The 20,000-nt window shown below is 34.9% G+C and overlaps 1 protein-coding gene across 2 annotated transcripts in view; it reads left to right on the forward strand.

The window, feature by feature from the left end:
* rgs3a (regulator of G protein signaling 3a) overlaps window positions 1–20,000 on the forward strand; it is a 117,192-nt gene that overhangs the window by 79,964 nt on the left and 17,228 nt on the right. For both annotated transcript variants that reach the window (XM_048189484.1, XM_048189485.1), the window contains one exon: window positions 13,353–13,423. In XM_048189484.1, the coding sequence (XP_048045441.1) occupies window positions 13,353–13,423 (71 nt within the window). The remainder of the gene's footprint in view (window positions 1–13,352; window positions 13,424–20,000) is intronic.

Genomic DNA, 20,000 nt, shown 5'->3' on the forward strand with positions numbered 1-20,000 from the left:
AGCGGTTGGGTTGTTTTAACCCAGCGGTAGGGTTAAATGTTTGCCCAACCTGCTGGGTAGTTTTATTTAACCCAACTATTGTTTAAAAATTACTGTATTGCTTAATTAAAATTAACCCAAAGTATGTTGGAAATTAACATTTATTAATGTTCAATGAATAATTATTAAACTATAAACATTTATTAAATTGCTTATTAATACATTTATATTAATAAACTATTAAACTATTAAATTTATATTAATAAAATATTAAAGCTTATTAATAAACATTCACCTTTTGTCTATTATTGTTGCCTCTAATTGCATCTGGTTTTTAATCTCCCAACTATTTTGGGTTCATTTTAAGCTAGCCATATAGCAATTTTTAAACAATACTTGGTTTAAATAAAAACATTTTACCCAACCGCTGGGTTAAAACAACCCAATCGCTGGGTTTGTCCATTTTCAACCCAACTTGGGTTGTTTTTAACCCAGCATTTTTTAGAGTGTAATTTGAAGAAAATCACAAAAATTGAACAAAAATCAAAAGTGGAATTAAAGACCAGTGTACTACAAATGTGAAAAAAGACAACAAAAAAAGCATATTGTGAGATAAAACCACAGCTTTACTGAGGAACGGCAAATGTTTCTGTCACAACATGACCTTTAGGCACAGAAGAAGGTCATTTGTGACGGAAATAGTTGCCATTCCTCAGTAAAGCTGTGGTTTTTATATCACATTTGTGTCTTTGTTATCCTTTTCACCTTTAGTGTGCAGGTCTTTTTCACAACTTTTCACATATCACAATTCAACAGATTGATTATTCTCAGTCTGCAAGGAGCTTTTACATTACCCATTTTTTTTTAATGCAAACCATACTCTGTGTGAAAAGTCATCACACCTGAAGGAGGAATAAACTCCTGAAGAATGACTTAAGTTTAAGTCTTTTCACAACCCTTCACCCGAGCCATAGAAATCCAACGAGACTACAGCCTAGAGTTGTGATGGCAGGATTGCATGGGCAAACACCACACACGTTTGCATCAGAAAATCTAGTATCATGCAGTTTGAGAATCTAACAGATGTGAATGTGTGAACTGTGTTTGTGTGTGTTGGTTTTCATGAATGCACATGACACCTGCTCGCTCAGACCACAGGTTCTTATTTCTAGCTCTGCAAGGCCTTTCCTCTTCCTGCCTTTCTTCAGCTATGTCACGCTCCATTGTGAAACGGGAACCCTCGGGAGCATGTCTTCAGGGCTCTTATCCACATCAGTCTCACCCAGAACCAGCACAATGCAAGGAAACTCAGATCCCGTGCTCTCACAGAGACCAACACAGATTGATACTGGAGAGGGCTTTAGAAACTGCATTGTGCATGTTTGAATTGTGATTCTGATTAAGCTAAAGAGAGGAGGGAAGTAATAACAAAAATGTGAAGGAACATCTGCAGTCTGAAGATACTGTGATTGCTCAAAAAGAAATGGCAGGACTGACCAGTCTTTAGTTTGTCTAGAGGTGGATCTGGAGCTAATACACCTCTGGAAGTGTGGGAGGATAAAAGGAATGAGAAAAGATGTTAGTGCCTGCAACAGCTGGCTTCTGAAAGTATGTTTTGCACACTTGGGATTTGCTGCTCTCCAGCAGTGTTGTGGAAAGTTACTTTTAAAACTAATGTGTTACATTATTGCATTACTTCCTAAAAAAGTAACTAATTGCATACTTAGTAAAATAAAGAGGGATGCACACTTGACAAGAAGAGCAGTGCTGTGTCGTGTCTATGACACCGGCGGAGTGTAAGCTACGACTCAGGACGCCGTTCAAGATCCTATAGCAGATCTATACAGGTGGAGCTGGGGAAGATGGAGGGTTTCTGAAGCGCGGCGCACTGCTAAGGCAATGCAAACAAAGTATTTTGAAGGTTGAGCAACGAGATCATTGGCTACTGATACAGCAGGAACCAATCAGCTGTGCCCTATAGATAACGACGTCATCATGAGCAGGTTAAGTTAAAGGACCTATTAGCCTGCGCCATCTAGAGTTTCACGACAGAACTTTGTATTTGTTCCAGATCGTTGTTAAAGTACAAATGCTGCAAGATACACTTATTTTTACTTTCATAGTTTTACTGCTTGAACATGTCTGAACATATAAGAATAAAATTAATGGGCCTAACAAACGTAACCATTTCTATTCTTTCATTTTGCCCTGTTGTGTTATTTTCATACACTAACCTCAATGCGAATATATATGAAGAGTTCAGATGCAAAAACCTCGGTAACGCTTTAGATTACAGCCCGGAAAGTACTGCGTAATTACAACAAATTTACAGCGTAACTTTCAATAATTATAGTGTAACTATATAGTAAGTATGTGTAAGTATAGGGGAACAATATGTAAAGAATTGGGAATAAAGGGGTAACAACCAGAAAAATAACAATTTATTTATACTGTAAATATTTTATAACTAAGGGGTACGTATGACATAACGGGCCGTAAATTAAAGTGGAGCTTGTTACCCTCTTATTTCATGTAGTTACAGGGTAAGTAATTAATAATAATAATAAAAAAAATGCAAACAGTCATATCACTTGGAAAACTTTATTTGAAAAACAACTTATTTCAAAACAGATTTAAAGTTGCAACACTTCTTATTTGTTTCTCTAGCTTGGCTTCCTCCTCCTCTTGTTCCTCTTTTTCTTTTAACCAGGCTCGTATGTTTAGGTTCAGTAATTTCACTTTAATGGCAATGAAAAGGTTATTGGAATGCCTTATTTTCAGAAATGTCACTTAGTCAATTCATTGGTATTTAACAAATTTTACTGTCTTTTTCTGCAAAACCAGCGAAGACCATGTGCTTTTTTTTGGCAAAAACTTCTAAGTGCAGCTCTTTGGACAACAAGACAAAATAAAACGTCCATTTCTGTCCGTTTTACAGCAGTTGTGTTTACTCATGAAATCCCAACATTGCCACTGTAACGATGGACAAAACATGATCAAAAATTACAGCTTGACAATTGAAAGCGGCTCATACACACACCGTCACTCATCTTGAAATCATATGATTTGATTCGCATCTTCTGATTGGTTCGTCTGTGGACTTGTGCTGACGAAGGGAAGTGGCGTTTAGCAGTTTCTGCCAACAAACCAGTATTTCTGAATGAGCCGATTTAGCGGATTTGAAGCGAAAGTATTTGCCGAATATATACTATGTGCGGAAAGGATTATTATCATTATATATTATCACAATATCATTATCTAAATTTTTAGCGGAGGTTTTGCATCTGAACTAAATTTTGCCTGTTGTGTGGCGCCACCTACTGGAGGTACCAGGTCACAACACACTTCAGTTGACTTTGATAGCGTGGAGTAGTGGAACGGGAAATATCCTGAATTATATGGCACGAAGCACAGATTCTTTAAAGTCAGCTGCGTGGAGAAAGATTGCGCTTCTCATCCGGTGTGCGACCGCCTTAATGCGTTACGTTACTTTTGTGTTGTTGTTTTTTTCTCACCTGGGCTGAGCTTGCTTAAGGCAAAAACAAACAGCACCAACAAAAACACACAAAAGTTCTGTTTTGGGATATTTTGTGTGGGAAAGCGCATCATTATTGCTCATAATGATCTCTTGAACCTCACGGAGGAAAGCGAATCATGCTGGCTCCCTCTGTGTTTCATGCAGTCGGGGGGTTTGATGATCTGTTTATCTGCAGCTCCCATGAGCCACCTGCTCTTATCAGCTCAAGTGACCTTTATTTCTATAGTGCTTTAATACTGCACATACTGTTTCAAAGCAGATTTACGGTAATAAACAGGAAAATAATGATTCAGTGATGCAAACAGAATCCAGCTCTCCAAAAAGACAATTAAATTCCTAAATAAATTCTTTAAATCTCGCTTTCTAGACATGTTTCTTATTTCCTTACACATTTCCCTCTTTGTTTGTCCTGATTTGTCTCCCTCTCTCTGTCTCCGCGGAGCGGCCCGTGTGGGGAGGTTATTTATAGCTCACGCTGGGAGAGATGCAGACAGAGCGGTTCGGAGCATGTGTTTTGTGGAATGCAGGGAGAAGATGAGCCGTCAGTGTTTTCTCAGAGACTGCATGGGATTCAGTGACTTTCACAGTGTCAACAGCATTAGTTTAATTTTAATGTTATTAAAGACATAACTGCCCTCATGAAGAAGTATTTTTAGCATACTTTTAAAAAGAGTAAAGAATAAGAATATACGGTAACACTTTAGTATGGGGAACAATTCTCCGTTTGTTTATTAGCACTTATAAAGCACATATTAACGTCTTATTCTGCATGACCTTATTCTACATCCCTTTATCATAAACTTAACAACTACCTTACCAACTATTAATAAGCAGTAATGAGTAGTTTAATGAGGCAAAAGTCATAGTTAATAGTGAATATGTGTTACTGATTAATGTGCGAACTGAACGTAATGTTGCAATTAAATTAAAATTATTATGGTTTAAATTTATTTTAAATGCAAGTAGTTGAACTTAAGAGTGTTTATGAATGTTTTCTAAAGTAGGACTTAAGTATATGTTTATATGTAATTATAATAATGTTATAATGTAATTTCATAATTACTTCTATTGTCTTATATTAATATGGTTAAAGTGCTGAATGTACTGACAATCATTTATGGTCAAATAAAATGTAATGTTATTTCTATGTATGTCATGTATTTAAATATATTTGTAACGATGAAGCTGCAATTTAGTACATTTCAATATATTAACTTTAAATCTAATATCGAACAGCAAACAACAGTTGGTAAAATTATACTTTACACATGCTTTAGTATGTTAGTCGACACATCAAAATAAGTGCCCTTCTTTAATGCATGGAAAAAGATTATTAAAATACATAATGATATAAAATGCACTTTAAAGTAAAAGTGTACTCATAAAATTGTACTCTCTTTAGTGCAGATTCAGTACTATTAAGCACACTTTTTCTCAAAAGTGAAAAAGAAGTGTAGACTGACTCAAAATTGAACTTTGTTGAAAATTGACACACATTTATAGAAAATTATGTAGAAATTTAAACTTGGCTGCATGATTTGGCAACACTTTCTATGAAGACCATGCATATATTGATTTATAGGACCATTTATACTTATTTATAAGTAAGTATTACTATTCTATGAATATATTCATAAAGACTCATTAAGACCTATACTGCATTATAAGAACAGTTATAGATACAAGTTATAGATGTCTTTAATGGCTAGTGTTTGTGTTGATTTGTTCAAATCTGTATCTCCTCATGCATGATATTGCTTATAGCAGTTTGGAATTATACTTTAAAAATATTGTTGCAGTGTTTTCTAGTATGTAACATTAAAAAAAAGATACAATTTTTCAACTGTTTGTATTAATGATTTCTCCCCCCCCCCCCCCCATTATTTTATTACAAGAATTGTTGTTCATTAGTTACATTTACATTTACAAGCACATCTTCACGATTTCTGAACGTTTTCTTTAGGAAAACTGCATCCTGTGTTTTCACTTTACTTAAAGCCATCAATGATGCATTTATAGAGATTAGTAACTATTATTACTCACAATAAGTATTTATAAGAACACAATATACAGCTATTAACAATATATTCACTAATTTGACAGAAATAAATCTGAATAAAATGTCATTGTAACTATAATAACATTATAGCAATGCAGGTTGCATCTTTATAAATATATTTGTGGAACCATACGACTGACTAATTAACACTTATAAATCAGTGTATAATAGATTAGGAGCATGAGCATTGAAAAAGCAAATGCATTAATTATATAAATGTATCTATAACTGTTATTATAATGCAGTATATGTCTTTATAAATATGTTTATAAAATAGTAATACTTGCTTATAAATAAGTATAAATGGAGCTGAAATTCATTATTAACTCACAGCCTAGTATATATATTATTATTATTATATATTATTGATATAGCTCGATCATCATTGACGGTTCCATACAGTATGAAGCTTTGATTGAGGTTTGCAAGGATCACTATTATAATAATGCCCTATAACCACCCAGAAGATTCTAGCAGCTGCAGAGGAGCGTGTTAAAGCACTCTGAGCTCCTTAAACAAGCAGAAACAGTCCTGTTAATGAACAGCTGTGACGTTCAGTGGACCTCTGTATTGGAACATAACTATGGCCACCCTTTAGTGCGCCGCTACACACACGTCACCATAGTCAGGAATACGGCCCACCTGCTCTGGAATAAATAAATACACACTAATGGTTATAGCAACATGAACTGTGTTTACTTCAATCTGACACCGCAGTCTATACCAGCCAGAGGTTTAGGATGGACCTCAACAACTATAAATTAATCGTTATTCTTAACGTTTAAACATTATCCTTACACGTTTTTTTCACTTAACACATGACTAGCATTACACATGTATTACTCAAGTTTTTCTCCATCATAACAATGTTATGTATTTATTTATGTTGCTTTTGGCTTGCTCGCTTACGATCGTTTTCTGTAAAGTTCACGTGAAACAAGATTCATTTGTAAAAAATGTACGTGACGACTTGACATAAACAACTCTAGAGTAAATATTGCTCCATCTGTATTCCACCTGAAGATTGTTTTATAGAAGCTGCTTGTCACACACTCATGCACTTCCTCTGACGTCATGTCACACGTGTGTGTTCACGTCAGTATCGTTCTGATGTTTGACATTTAGTGGCTCTCACTGACAAACAACACTTTGCACATTAGCTGCAGGTGAACATCTCTCTTTAGTGTTTTCTTCCAGTTTCTGAGTCACCTTTACTTTCGGGACAGAGTCCAGAGCATTAAAGGAAAGGCTCAACCATGACCTACATTAAATTCTGTTACCATTTACTCCAGATAATGCAAAATAAATGTTTAGCACATTTTGACTCTGCTCTTTTATATATGATGGAAGCATAAAATGACCAGGGGCTATCAAATTCTTTTAAAAAAAGGACACAAATACTTAAAAGTCTATAACTGGATCATTATTGCTGTGATTATTATGTTTCTAGTTTGAAAACTATCCCTAATTAATGGAGTGTGTAGCTTTTTATTCCTTAAACAACCACATCATGGCCATATTCCAGGATGACAAAGCCAAGATTCATCAAGACTTTTTTTTAAAACTTTTTTCTTTAGTTCATGTTTTCTATGGTTACGTCTTTATGAGTTTTTTTTTTCAGCTCTGTTTGATTCATTGCTATTTAAGTTCTACATTCACAGTCGTTCAGTGTCTGTTTGCATTACGGTGTGTCTGTTTTTGGATTATATTTTGGATTCTTATTAAAGATTGCATGTGAACTTCATCATCTGCCTCTTCAGTCTGTTCCTGACAGTTTGTGAGAAACAGAGCAAAATTTAAGTATTCGTCTCTAAAAATCCTCCTCTCTATCACAGCTCTGAAACACCATTCTCCATTCCATGTCATTGCCATTTTGCTATTACTTTAACTGGTCCCACTTTATATTAAGTGGCCTTAACTACTATGTACTTACATCAAAAAATAAGTACAATGTACTTATTGGGTTCATATTGAATTGCAAAACACTTTTTCTGCTATTGAGGTGGGATACGTAATGTAATTATAAATGTAATTACAGATGTAATTACATGCAGGTGTTTTTCAAATATAAGTACAATGTAAAAACATGTATGTACAAAATAAGTGCAATGTATCAAATCATTCATTTAAATGTAAGTACATAGTAGTTAAGGCCACTTAATATAAAGTGGGACCTCATACTGTATATGAAAGCTTACATCATCTTAAATTCAACCCCCCCCCAATGCATCTTCTATGTGAAAATAGAAATACATACAATATGAAACATGCAACATTTCTGTTATGATGAATAGCTAAGCGATTGAAAGATGACCCGATTTCCAAAAGGCACAAAGATTACGCATTTCTTTAATGTTTATTTATTTATTTATTATTATTTTTCCCATAATATTTTACAATTCCATCATAACAACAAAGAAAAAAGCCTGTGTACTCTGCACTGGTCCATACTCAGAAACCTTTGGCAAGTGTGACAGCTTGTAAATGCCTTTTGGATCCAGCTAAGAGTTTTTGTCTGGAGGATTTTCACCCCTTGTTCCAAAAGGAATCTAGTTCTGTGAATTCTTGGGCCGTCTTCCACAGATGTTCGATGATGCTCAGGTCGATGGACAGTGAGGGCCATGGAAAAAGCTTCAACTTGCACATCTTGAGTCCTATTGAGGATTTCATTATACTGTTGTAGAAGCATCCTCTTTTCATCTTCAGCTTTTTTACAGAAAACTAGCTGGTTCTTAATTAAATCCATGCTTTGCTCGACCAGTGAAATGTTCTCTGTGACACTGGCTGCAACTCAAGCCCACAGATCCACATCTGTGCTTAACAATTGAAGACATTTTTCTCCAATCATACCTTTGCTCATTCCAGCGCAAACGTTCTGTTTTCTCTTTCAAACTTCATGAGGGTGCAGGAACGGTTTTCTTTGCATGATTCATATATGTGCAGAGCAGAACAGTGCACCACCAATCCACTTCTCTCTCAGAAAGTTTTTTTGGGCTTCCAGACCTCAAATTGACCTCCACCGCTCCTGTTTACTGGCAGGTCTTAATTGCATTATGAACTGAGGAAATGGCTGCTTAGGAGAGCACATGGATGTTGATTGTTGGGACTTTTGAGAAGTCACAGTATTTATAAAGCTTTGAAATTTGCATCACCTGGCCTTTCCAAACAATGATTGTGAACAAGCTGTGGACCTAAAAAAACTAAAGTCTGAGACTTTGGTAAAGGTTAGCTGAGATCTTATCTGAGAGGGTGCCTAAAATGTTGAATGGTGCTCCTTTCCTTCTTATAAAACTTATAAAGCCTCATGTCTCAAAGCACGTAACATTACAATAATAAAGAACGCAAACAACATAGAGAGCTTGTTCCTGACTGCTGCAGATTAATTTGGGTGTTGATACTGTTGACAGCATAATTCCAAGTCTGAGGATGTGAACAGCTCCGGTTCGAATGCCACGGGTTGCCATCTCTTAAAGCAGTCCTTGATTATGATTTCACTTCTTTAACTTTAGTTAGTGTGTAATGTTGCTGTTTGATCATAAACAACATCTGGAAAGTTACGACGCTCAAAGTTCAATGCAAAGGAGATATTTTATTTTAAGGACTACAACAAACTTCTTTCCGGGCTCCATCAGTGTCGACTCCGGTTTGAACAATGTAAGGCTGAACACTTTCGTCATTTTGGCTGCGTGAGATTCTCCAGCTTTGTTGTTGTTGAGCTGTTAAAGCTCCGCCCTCTTCTGGAAAGTGGGCAGCTCATTTGCATTTAAAGGGGCACACACAAAAACGGCGTGTTTTTGCTCACACCCAAATAGAGGCAAATTTAACAAGCGATAATAAATGATCTCTGATCATAAGAATCAACTATTGCACCTTTAACTTCAGATTAATCAAAACAATGTTTCTTCTATGACAACCTTCTGTTTTAAGAGTGTACTCGCTTATCTATTCACAGAAAATCAGTTCTGACCATGAGTGCCCAAACGTTTGCATTCCACTATAGGTGCACTATCACAGTTTTTATTATTAATATTATTATTTATGCACTCTCCAGAAGATCAGAGTAAAAAGAATGTGACATTTATTTGAACTGGTATATTTTTTAAAGCTCCATGTTTTATTGTAAAGTCAGTAATATGTGAAGCATTTTACAACCGAGAGGTAATGAGAAAAATTCATCAATAACATAGTACAACCTCTCCTGCCCTTGGCATCAGATCTTACAGAAATTGTTCCTCTGGGAATCTGGGAATCTGGGTTTCCTGCTTCCCACATTCTAGGTCCTAAGATTAGTACTTTATTGTGATGCCAGTGCTGACTGTTCTGACCCCTGTGGGATTATGGGTGGGTTCTGATAACTGTTTTCTCAGAACCATCTAACCTCTAAATTCTGTATTAATAATAATAATAATAATTGTTATGACCCAGTTGTTGTGTTGTGTTCTGGATGAGGTCTGATCTTGAGCACACCTGGATGCTTCCTTATTTAAAGATCGTGCGATTGTTATTCGCCGCTGCTGCTCAGGCATTTTGCCAGTCCTGCACTCCAGTTTTGAGAATATTTGTTACATTTACATTTACATTCTGACAACACTCCCCAATTATTCACCAACTTTACTGAGTACTGATATTTTGATTATGTTGTTTCATTAATTTTTGATGTAAGTTAATTTTGGCATGTTGTCTCCCTTTAACATTGCATCTTTGAGCCAGGTGTGAAGTAATAACTTGTTTTACCACTGCTGAGGTGAGTTAAAACACTAAGACATGATGGAAATTATATTAAAGTCAGTATGCAAAAATCTCATTATGAATGATTCTTCTTTTATTTTTGCACCTTGTTATCTTTATTCAAAATATCCACAACTCAATAGACTTCTCTCTGGCGCAACATCCATAGTGTCAACATCCTACATTGTTTTTTCTCATTCAATAATCTGTTGCACTCTGATGTGCATTGCAGTATGGAAGAAAAGATCATTTGCTTCTTCTGTTTCATTGCAACTTTAAATTTTGCCCAAACATTCGGTTTGTTAAGACACTAAATTATTTGTGGCCGTGAGTGTGAGTGTGAACCCATTCTCAACCCATTCCTCCAACCCAGGGTTATTACCATTAACTAAAACTAAAACTATATTAAAAAAATAAATAATAACTATGAAACTAGATAAAAAAGTTTGAAGACAAACTTTAAGTTGGCTTGAAAAAGCCGGTCCAGAAAGTTTGAAATAGTTTTAAATGTTTGAAGTTTGAAAGTTTAAGTTTTATTAGATATATTTAGTTTGATAGATAGATAGATAGATAGATAGATAGATAGATAGATAGATAGATAGATAGATAGATAGATAGATAGATAGAGTCAGGGTACTCGGGGTGGTTGCTAGGGTGTTGCTATGCGGTTGCTAGGGTACTCGGGGAGTTTGATGATAGATAGATAGATAGATAGATAGATAGATGAGTTTGATGATAGATAGATAGATAGATAGATAGATAGATAGATAGATAGATAGATAGATAGACAAACAGACAGACAGACAGACAGATAGATAGATAGATAGATAGATAGATAGATAGATAGATAGATAGATAGATAGATAGATAGATAGATAGATAGATAGATAGATAGATAGATAGATAGATAGATAGATAGATAGATAGATAGATAGATAGATAGATAGATAGATAGATAGACTAGTCCATTTGAGGCATTCTACTTATTATAAGTAACTTTGCAACTACATGTTAACTTCTTCTACTAACACAAACCCTGACAGTCTACTAATACTCTAATGAGAGTTAGTTGACACGTAGTTGCAAAGTTACTTATAATAAGTAGAATGTCTAAAGTGGACCATCAAAATAAAGTGTAACCTAAAACTTTAAAAAGTTTTTAAAAAGATATAAAATGACAAAATCTCATGACAAAATTATTAAAAATTTAACTGAAATTAAAATAAAAACAGAAAAAAATAAAGTGATTCAGAATATTAACAGAAACTATAATAATGATTATAAAATGACACTGACTTTACTGCATAACTATTATTTTAAACACTATAATTTAAAACGTATTATTCTAAAACATTGAACAATCTAGGAAAAAGGTATTGAACGAATATATAAAACATTGCAACTGTGCATTTTAGTCACAGCCATGATATTTCTAGTTGTTTTTTGTAACGTGAGTGAAAGTTTAATTTTAATTTAAAATATTTGCATGGTTAAACCGACAATGTTACACTGTAAAAAATGACCGTGATTTTAACAGTAAAAGACTGTAAAAATGCTGCAGTGAAAAACTGTCAATTGGTTTACAGAAAGTTTCCGTACTATATACGGTGAATAACTGTAATAGATCTAACGGTACATTTAATGTCATTTTATGGTAAAATACCATTAAATTCACAGTTTTTGGAAGTGAAAAATAACAAATCATTGTAAAATTTACAGGGAAAAACCGTAAATTGACATTCCCACAATTCCCTGCGTGACACTTCAGATTTGATATATTTTCGTTGAAATAACTCTGTTTCTTCTTAGTTTTTCTCATTTTTTTCTAATCAGTTATGTACATTAGGATTTTATGTTACATCTAATGTTGTTAAATTAATGTTTATTGCATTTTTAAAATGGTGTTTAGTGTGTGTGTGAATGACACTGTGTGCGCCTTCTATATGTTAGTGTTGTCCTCCTCAGCTTGTGATGAACTTTGGTTCATCATGTGACTCTCATCACCACTGTGTTTGGTGACTGTCAGTGTATTATAAAGGTACAAAACAGATATTAGTACTTCATTAGGTTGGTAAATTAACATTATATCAGTTAATGAAATGCGTTGTTTTACCGTAAATTTAACAGATTTTTTTTTTATGTTGCTACTGTATTTTTTACGGTAAAGTTCTGGCAACCACAGCTGCCGGTTTTTTACCGTAAATTTTACTGGGATTTTTTTTTACAGTGTACAACTGACCCTCACTCTAAAACATGCTGGGTTGTTTGGGTTAAATGTGGACAAACCCAATTTCAATTTTCAATGACATTTTTAAACCCAACGATTGGGTTTGTCCATATTTGTCCCAAACAACTGAGCATTTTTCGTCCACGATCTCTCAATCTTCATTATTCCTCCAAAACACCGTTCACCACAATGAAGTAGAAACCTTCCAAGTCTCGAGAATAATGTGCTATTGTCAGAAGAGTTTGTCGAAACAATGCTTTTGCACGATAAGGCCTAATTTTCAGAGGTGTGACAAATCCCGAGGGAGCTCAGACTTGATACAAAACATGATATACAGTAGGGGAAATATTTGTCTAACTGAGAGGGCCAAGAAAAGCTGTTTATCATCCAGTTGCAACATGAGTGGCCAGAGCCAGACCACGGGTCAAGACGGTACGCACACACACACACAATGGCTCATTCTTCTGCACTCAGAGTGGTCTCAAACCTCAGACTGAGAGCCCGGTTTCTCCTCCCCTCCCCCTGCTTTCTCCTCGGTCCGGTCAGCCTATAATATCGCTCCGAGGGCAGGAAGTGTAATGTGACTCCCGGTCTGAGCCCCTCGCCGTAATCCTGGGCATGGCTGGAGGCCAGCTGAACCTATCACACATGCACACAATCTCTCACACTCGCTGCTGAGGATTACAGGTCGCTCACTCACACACACACTATGGCCTGTACCAGGCGGTGAGGATTAACTTGTCGTGGTTTAGCTACTTTTGGAGCTGGAATTCTGCATTGCTTTCCTCACTGGATGATGCCGACTCTTTCTCTCTCCACAGCTGAGCGCCGGCTCCGAATGCAGCTGTGACGTGGGTCCTGACGGGACCAAGAAGAAGAAATCCAAAAACCTGTAAGTTTCCTGTTTCCAGTTTCTCTGCGTTGCGTGTTGGTCACTGGTGTTGGCGAGAGCAAGAGTGTTTTCAGTCTCCACAAGCTTACGTTATTAAATGTTGCAATGTTCTCAGAAAATCTCATTGTTGGTCTTTATAGTTCTAATTTCCTTGGTTTTGTGACATGCATGTTTTTGCATTTTGGAGAGATGGTCCCATTAGTTATTAATGCATTAACTGATATTAACTAACAACGTTTGTTACAGTATTTGTTAATGTTAAATAAACTGTTCGTTCATGTCAGCTCAGGTCCGTTCATTAATATTAATGCATTCAACTTTTTTATTTTAATAATAGTAAATGTTGGATTTGAAATGAACTAAAATTAATAAATGCTTTAGAAGTGTTTTTTATTCTTAGTACGTGTTAAATAATGCAGGAACCTTCTTGTAAAGTGTTGCCAATAATGGAAACCGAAGCAATGTTTGATTTTAATAATGCATTAGTAAATGTTCGAATTAAGTTTAACTAAGATGAATAAATGCTTTAGAAGTATTTTTCATTTTAACTAATGCTAACTAATGGACCCTTATTGAAAATGTCAACTATAAATATACTTTATTATACATTAAACTCTTTAAAAAAAAAATCAATAAATATTAAATAATAATTGTGTACACTTTATTTATGCATTTTGTACTAATTAGACTATTGTGTTGTTAGTTTAGAAACATGCATCAAACTTTACATTGGAGTCATTTTGTGTCGGATCACATGAAGATCAACACTTGTGTATTGAATGGAGTTGCGGCCAAACTCCACTCTTAAAAATAAAGCTTCTTTATTGGCATTTATGTTTCAACGAAGAACCTTTAGTGGATGTTTTAGTTGCACAAAAGGTTCTTTACAGTGGAAAAGAGCTCTTTGGAATATTAAAATGTTCTTCACACTTTTACGAACGGATCGCTGAAAGGTTCTTTGGGGAACTAAAAACAGGTTTTCCGTGGCATTGTCGTTTTGGGACCTTTATTTACATGTAGAGCTTCTCAGACTTCTTCACATGTCCTCTCGTGAGGGAGACCGTATGAAGATCATCACAGATCGTTAATCAGAGCCTTTGTTTTGTGAGGTGTCAACTGTGCCAAAGTGTCTCGCACCTACAGAACAATAGAATCAGAACGGCTCTGAACGGCTTCAGCTCCCAGCGCTCTTTGCTCGGATAACTACATCTACTGTGAATTTTGAGGTCAACACAATAAAGGAAAGGTTTTTACTGTCTGGTGAACTGGGACTGTCTGGAATAATGTCTGGAGTCGCTAAATCTGTTCAGTGAATGCTTCTGTTGATACAGTGACTCCCAATTTGATTTGCTGAAATGTGTTTTTTCCACAAAGAGACGTTTCTAGTCTCCTTCAAACTGATCTGTGGTGAAATGATCTGGAACGTTTATCAGCCACTGCTTTCTCAGATCTGATGGGGATTACGCTGGTAATGTTTAGAATGTCTCTTAATGTTTTAATCTTCTTGCAGACACTTATTTTAAGTGGTGTTCAGTAAACTACAGCACATGAAAACACACATGAATAACACATTATTTGAAATCAGTAGTACTCATAATTCAGTGCAGGTTTTGGGAGTGAGTTATTTCACACACACACACACACACACACACACACACACACACACACACACACACACACACACACACACACACACACACACACACACACACACACACACACACACACTACTATTTTGCAGCTGTTCCGATTCTGTTGTTTCAGCTGCATCAAGTCTTGGTAACACTAGACTTTGCACCGGATTTACTTACATACACATGTGAAAGTGGGAGACTGGAAACACAATTCAGAGAACAAACTGAAAAGCATGGATTGTGTCAGTGTTGTGGGGTCTGGATTGATTTTGCACACTCAAAGTGTGTTGTGACCAGGACTTTAGACGTGTATGCAATGTATATGTGAATGTAAAGTTCGTAGAGCTGATTGGCCATGGCTTGATTTGTGTTAAGTGTTAACAATAAGTGCAAATAAGCTATTTACATAGCTCCGCCCACCATTGTTTGGTTTAGCCAGACGAAAATGACAATAGAGACCATCTGGGACAGTGTCAGAATATAAGAATGGTGGATTTTGCTTTTGACCTTTGACCGAAACCAAATTTGAATCCACCTTTTTCTGATCCTATTCTCCTCCCTTTCTCATCGTATATCAGCTCGGAGATGTGTTTATGATAAATAAAATGGGAAGAAAATATTCAACAAGTGGAAATAAAGTGGCTAATGGGTATTTAAGAGTGGGAATAAAGTGTTTAACATCTATTTAATAGGCCTATAATAGATATTGCATGTGTCCTAGCATTGATCGGACAGGCTAGAACAGTGTGTGTATAAAAGTGTATTTGCACTTTTTGGTAATAATATAATTTGCCTTTGTTTTGTTGTGTTTTGATTTACTAAGTTTAATACTAGCTAAACTGTTTATACCCAGATCAAGATGGCCTAGTTGAACACACACACACACACACACACACACACATGCACGCACGCACGCACACACACACACACACACACACACAAAATATGCATTCATTTTTTCAGCATGACTCAGTGAATGCCCAGAATGCAGCATATGTAATTACAGAAGTGTTGTTCTAGCGAGTGTGGGATGTGGGTAGCACTGTGCTGTGAAATTGAGCCACATTTAGATGAATGACATCGAAACAGTAAACAGGAATGTGACAGCACTCTTCTCTCCTTGAATCCTCGACTATATGTAGACGTTCAGAATCTACCAACATTGGCACACTGGAAAAATGTGCCTCTACCTACATTCCTGCAAAACTCTAAAAACATATTTATATACATATAATTCACTGCAGTGTCCGGATTAAATAAACACTAGAGGTAAAATCCCTTGTTCCTTTTTTTTTTAACACAATTATGATTACAGGGGCAGGTTATTGATTAATAAAGACTTATTTTTGCAGTGTTCCTTGCACAATTATGGAAGCTTGTTTCCGCCATGAAATAAAAATTATTTTAAAAAGTCAGAATTGTGAGTTATAAAGTCAGTATTGCATGATAAAAACTCGCAATTGTGAGAACAAAAGTCCGAATTGCAACTTTATATCTTGCAATTTTGACATTATTACTCATTTGTGAATTTAAATCTTGCATTTCTGAGAAAAAAAGTCAGAATTGTGAGTTTATACTTGTTACTTTATATCATGTAATTGCATTCTGACTTTTTTCTCATGTCTCGTGTTATAATGTCCAGTTGTGAGGGGAAAAAGACGTTTTTTCTCAGAATTGTGAGTTAAAATCATGCTATTTTGACATTATAACACCATTGTGAGTTTATATATTATAATTCTGAGAAAAAAGTCAGAATTGTGAGTTATAAAGTCAGTATTGCATGATAAAAACTCGCAATTGTGAGAACAAAAGTCCGAATTGCAACTTTATATCTTGCAATTTTGACATTATAACTCATTTGCGAGTTTAAATCTTGCAATTCTGAAAAAAAAAAAAAGTCAGAATTGTGAGTTTATACTTACTTTATATCATGCAATTGCATTCTGACTTTTTTCTCATATCTCGTGTTATAATGTCCAGTTGTGAGGGGAAAAAGACGTTTTTTCTCAGAATTGTGAGTTAAAAAGTCTGAATTACAAATTTATATCTTGCAGTTTTGACATTATTACTCATTTGCGAGTTTAAATCTTGCAATTCTGAGAAAAAACGTCAGAATTGTGAGTTTATACTTACTTTATATCATGCAATTGCATTCTGACTTTTTTCTCACATCTCGTGTTATAATGTCCAGTTGTGAGGGGAAAAAGATGTTTTTTCTCAGAATTGTGAGTTAAAAAGTCTGAATTGCAACTTTATATCTTGCAGTTTTGACATTATTACTCATTTGCGAGTTTAAATCTTGCATTTCTGAGAAAAAAAGTCAGAATTGTGAGTTTATACTTGTTACTTTATATCATGCAATTGCATTCTGACTTTTTTCTCATGTTTCGTGTTAAAATGTCCAATTGTGAGGGGAAAAAGATGTTTTTCCTCAGAATTGTGAGTTAAAATCATGCTATTTTGACATTATAACACCATTGTGAGTTTATATATCATAATTCTGAGAAAAAAGTCAGAATTGTGAGTTATAAAGTCAGTATTGCATGATAAAAACTCGCAATTGTGAGAACAAAAGTCCGAATTGCAAGTTTATATCTTGCAATTTTGACATTATTACTCATTTGCGAGTTTAAATCTTGCAATTCTGAGAAAAAAAAGTCAGAATTGTGAGTTTATACTTACTTTATATCATGCAATTGCATTCTGACTTTTTTCTCACATCTCGTGTTATAATGTCCAGTTGTGAGGGGAAAAAGACGTTTTTTCTCAGAATTGTGAGTTAAAAAGTCTGAATTGCAACTTTATATCTTGCAGTTTTGACATTATTACTCATTTGCGAGTTTAAATCTTGCATTTCTGAGAAAAAAAGTCAGAATTGTGAGTTTATACTTACTTTATATCATGCAATTGCATTCTGACTTTTTCTCATATCTCGTGTTATAATGTCAGTTGTGAGGGGAAAAAGACGTTTTTTCTCAGAATTGTGAGTTAAAAAGTCTGAATTACAAATTTATATCTTGCAGTTTTGACATTATTACTCATTTGCGAGTTTAAATCTTGCAATTCTGAGAAAAAACGTCAGAATTGTGAGTTTATACTTACTTTATATCATGCAATTGCATTCTGACTTTTTTCTCATATCTCGTGTTATAATGTCCAGTTGTGAGGGGAAAAAGATGTTTTTTCTCAGAATTGTGAGTTAAAAAGTCTGAATTGCAACTTTATATCTTGCAGTTTTGACATTATTACTCATTTGCGAGTTTAAATCTTGCATTTCTGAGAAAAAAAGTCAGAATTGTGAGTTTATACTTGTTACTTTATATCATGCAATTGCATTCTGACTTTTTTCTCATGTTTCGTGTTAAAATGTCCAATTGTGAGGGGAAAAAGATGTTTTTCCTCAGAATTGTGAGTTAAAATCATGCTATTTTGACATTATAACACCATTGTGAGTTTATATATCATAATTCTGAGAAAAAAGTCAGAATTGTGAGTTATAAAGTCAGTATTGCATGATAAAAACTCGCAATTGTGAGAACAAAAGTCCGAATTGCAACTTTATATCTTGCAATTTTGACATTATTACTCATTTGCGAGTTTAAATCTTGCAATTCTGAGAAAAAAAAGTCAGAATTGTGAGTTTATACTTACTTTATATCATGCAATTGCATTCTGACTTTTTTCTCACATCTCGTGTTATAATGTCCAGTTGTGAGGGGAAAAAGATGTTTTTTCTCAGAATTGTGAGTTAAAAAGTCTGAATTGCAACTTTATATCTTGCAGTTTTGACATTATTACTCATTTGCGAGTTTAAATCTTGCATTTCTGAGAAAAAAAGTCAGAATTGTGAGTTTATACTTACTTTATATCATGCAATTGCATTCTGACTTTTTTCTCACATCTCGTGTTATAATGTCCAGTTGTGAGGGGAAAAAGATGTTTTTTCTCAGAATTGTGAGTTAAAAAGTCTGAATTGCAACTTTATATCTTGCAGTTTTGACATTATTACTCATTTGCGAGTTTAAATCTTGCATTTCTGAGAAAAAAAGTCAGAATTGTGAGTTTATACTTGTTACTTTATATCATGCAATTGCATTCTGACTTTTTTCTCATGTTTCGTGTTAAAATGTCCAACTGTGAGAGGAAAAAGATGTTTTTCCTCAGAATTGTGAGTTAAAATCATGCTATTTTGACATTATAACACCATTGTGAGTTTATATATCATAATTCTGAGAAAAAAGTCAGAATTGTGAGTTATAAAGTCAGTATTGCATGATAAAAACTCGCAACTGCGAGAACAAAAGTCCGAATTGCAACTTTATATCTTGCAATTTTGACATTATATCTCACAATTGCGAGTTTAAATCTTGCAATTCTGAGAAAAAAAAACATCAGAATTGTGAGATGACAATGAGTGCTTCACATAGGTGACTAAACACTGGATTTAGAAACACTAGATCCAGCATTTAGTTGCTTATATGATACGGGTTAAAATGATATAGAATGAAAATATTCAAGAGACACTTTTTTGCATGTTTCCCTACGGGATATGGGACAAGTATCATTTTTCAATCTCGACTGACCCTATGCCAACACATGAAAGGATTCGTGATCTCATTTTATTAGCTGTGTGTCTTCTCACACTCAGAATGGAGGATCAGGTGAAGCATCTCACTGAGAAGGGAATATCTGCGGCATATGCGAGTTTTTACATTCAGTAATGTATTCGGATCACCTGAATTGCTCCACACAGATGTGTACTGACTTGAAAACACAATGGCATGCGAAATTGACCTGAAGTAGCTGGAAGCTTTTTCAGGTTTGATATAAAAGTTCTTTATAGGCGCAAAAAGTCATCACTCACAGATCAGTAGATGTGATAGCGGCTGCACCTGGTTTGTCTCTAACAGAGGGAAGTTGTTTTCTGGCACCTGGTTTATGAC

Source organism: Megalobrama amblycephala, linkage group LG4, assembly GCF_018812025.1.
Source record: "Megalobrama amblycephala isolate DHTTF-2021 linkage group LG4, ASM1881202v1, whole genome shotgun sequence".
Taxonomy (NCBI): Eukaryota; Metazoa; Chordata; class Actinopteri; order Cypriniformes; family Xenocyprididae; genus Megalobrama; species Megalobrama amblycephala.